The following is a 1,288-nucleotide window of genomic DNA, read 5'->3' as shown; positions in this document are numbered from 1 at the left end:
TTGCCCCATCTTCCTTCCGAGGAGTGGCTGGTGGGTTTGAACCGCCAGCCTTCTGGTTAGCAGTCAAGTGCCTTAGGCACTATGCTACCAGAGCTCCTTGGTCATCTGATAGTCTTCTTTAAATTATTTGTACTCTTTCTTTGAAAATAAGATTGGCACCAAACTTTTCTCATGGTATCTTTCATCTCTCTATTTCTCAAGGTATAGATTAAGGGATTGAACATAGGAGCAATGATGGTGTAAAATACAGCAAATACTTTATCTTCTGGGAAAGTGGTAGGAGGTCTAAGGTAGACAAAGATTGCAGAAACTAAAAGTAAGACCACCACAACGATATGAGAAGCACAGGTAGACAGGGCTTTGCGTCTTCCCTCAGCTGAATGATTTCTCAAGTTGTATAATATAATGACATAAGAAACAACTAAGACAACAAAGGTCACTAAGCAAATAACACCTGAATTGGCAACCACAAGAACACCAGCCATGTAGGTGTCAGTGCAGGCAATTTTCAGCAAAGGGAAGAGATCACAGAAAAAGTGGTCAAGTTCATTAGGACCACAAAAGGGTAACAGGATTGCCATAGATAATTGAGGAAAGGAATGGGCAGCCCCACCAACCCAAGCAGCTAAAACAAGAAAATTACATCGTGTTCTGTTCATGATAATCATGTAGTGGAGAGGTTTACAGATAGCAACATAGCGATCAAAGGCCATGGCAGCAAGAATGAGGATCTCAACACCACCAAAGAAGTGCATGGAAAAGACCTGTAACATGCAGCTACCATAAGAGATGGACTTTTTCTTCACTAGCAGGTCACCAATCAGTTTTGGTGTCACACTAGAGGTGTAGCAGATGTCCATAGATGCCAAGTGAATAAGGAAATAGTACATTGGTTGGTGATAAAGGGAGCTGCATATAATGGAAACAAGGACCAGAAGGTTTCCTACCAAGATGGAAACATAAACAAGTAAGAATAGCACAAAGCAAAACAGTTGCACATTTGGGTCATAAGAAAATCCCAGAAGAATGAATTCTGAGATGTTGCTCTGGCTTTCCATATATCTCATTTTGTTGTCTGCTTTTAACAAATGAGTTGCGTCTCTGAAAATAAGGAAAATATGAATGTGTGTTAAAGATTATCACTATAATAACTATAATATAAAATTTACCAAAAATGAGGTAGGATTCAACATTAATACTAATTATTCTGTATTTATAGAATTAATGTGCTTTTCCTATTATATCCTATTTTACAAATCTATTGTGAACCATTTATATTAAAAATAAA

The 1,288-nt window shown here is 37.9% G+C and overlaps 1 protein-coding gene across 1 annotated transcript; it reads right to left on the bottom strand.

Moving 5' to 3' along the window:
• Nucleotides 1–101: 101 nt before the first annotated feature.
• On the bottom strand, nucleotides 102–1,058 carry LOC103210781 (olfactory receptor 4P4-like). Its single transcript, XM_007956692.1, has one exon. The coding sequence runs from the start codon at nucleotides 1,056–1,058 to the stop codon at nucleotides 102–104; it is 957 nt and encodes a 318-aa protein (XP_007954883.1).
• Nucleotides 1,059–1,288: the final 230 nt, after the last annotated feature.

The sequence above is a fragment of the Orycteropus afer genome, unplaced genomic scaffold (assembly GCF_000298275.1).
Source record: "Orycteropus afer afer isolate SDZICR_OR568_19922 unplaced genomic scaffold, OryAfe1.0 scaffold00650, whole genome shotgun sequence".
In the NCBI taxonomy this organism is placed as follows: domain Eukaryota; kingdom Metazoa; phylum Chordata; class Mammalia; order Tubulidentata; family Orycteropodidae; genus Orycteropus; species Orycteropus afer.
Note: the sequence above shows the minus strand (reverse complement) of the source record. Positions and strands in the feature narration are given on the sequence as shown.

Excerpts from the sequence above, each read along its gene's own strand:
- LOC103210781 (XM_007956692.1), bottom strand. The coding sequence starts at position 1,058 with ATGGAAAGCCAGAGCAACATCTCAGAATTCATTCTTCTGGGATTTTCT.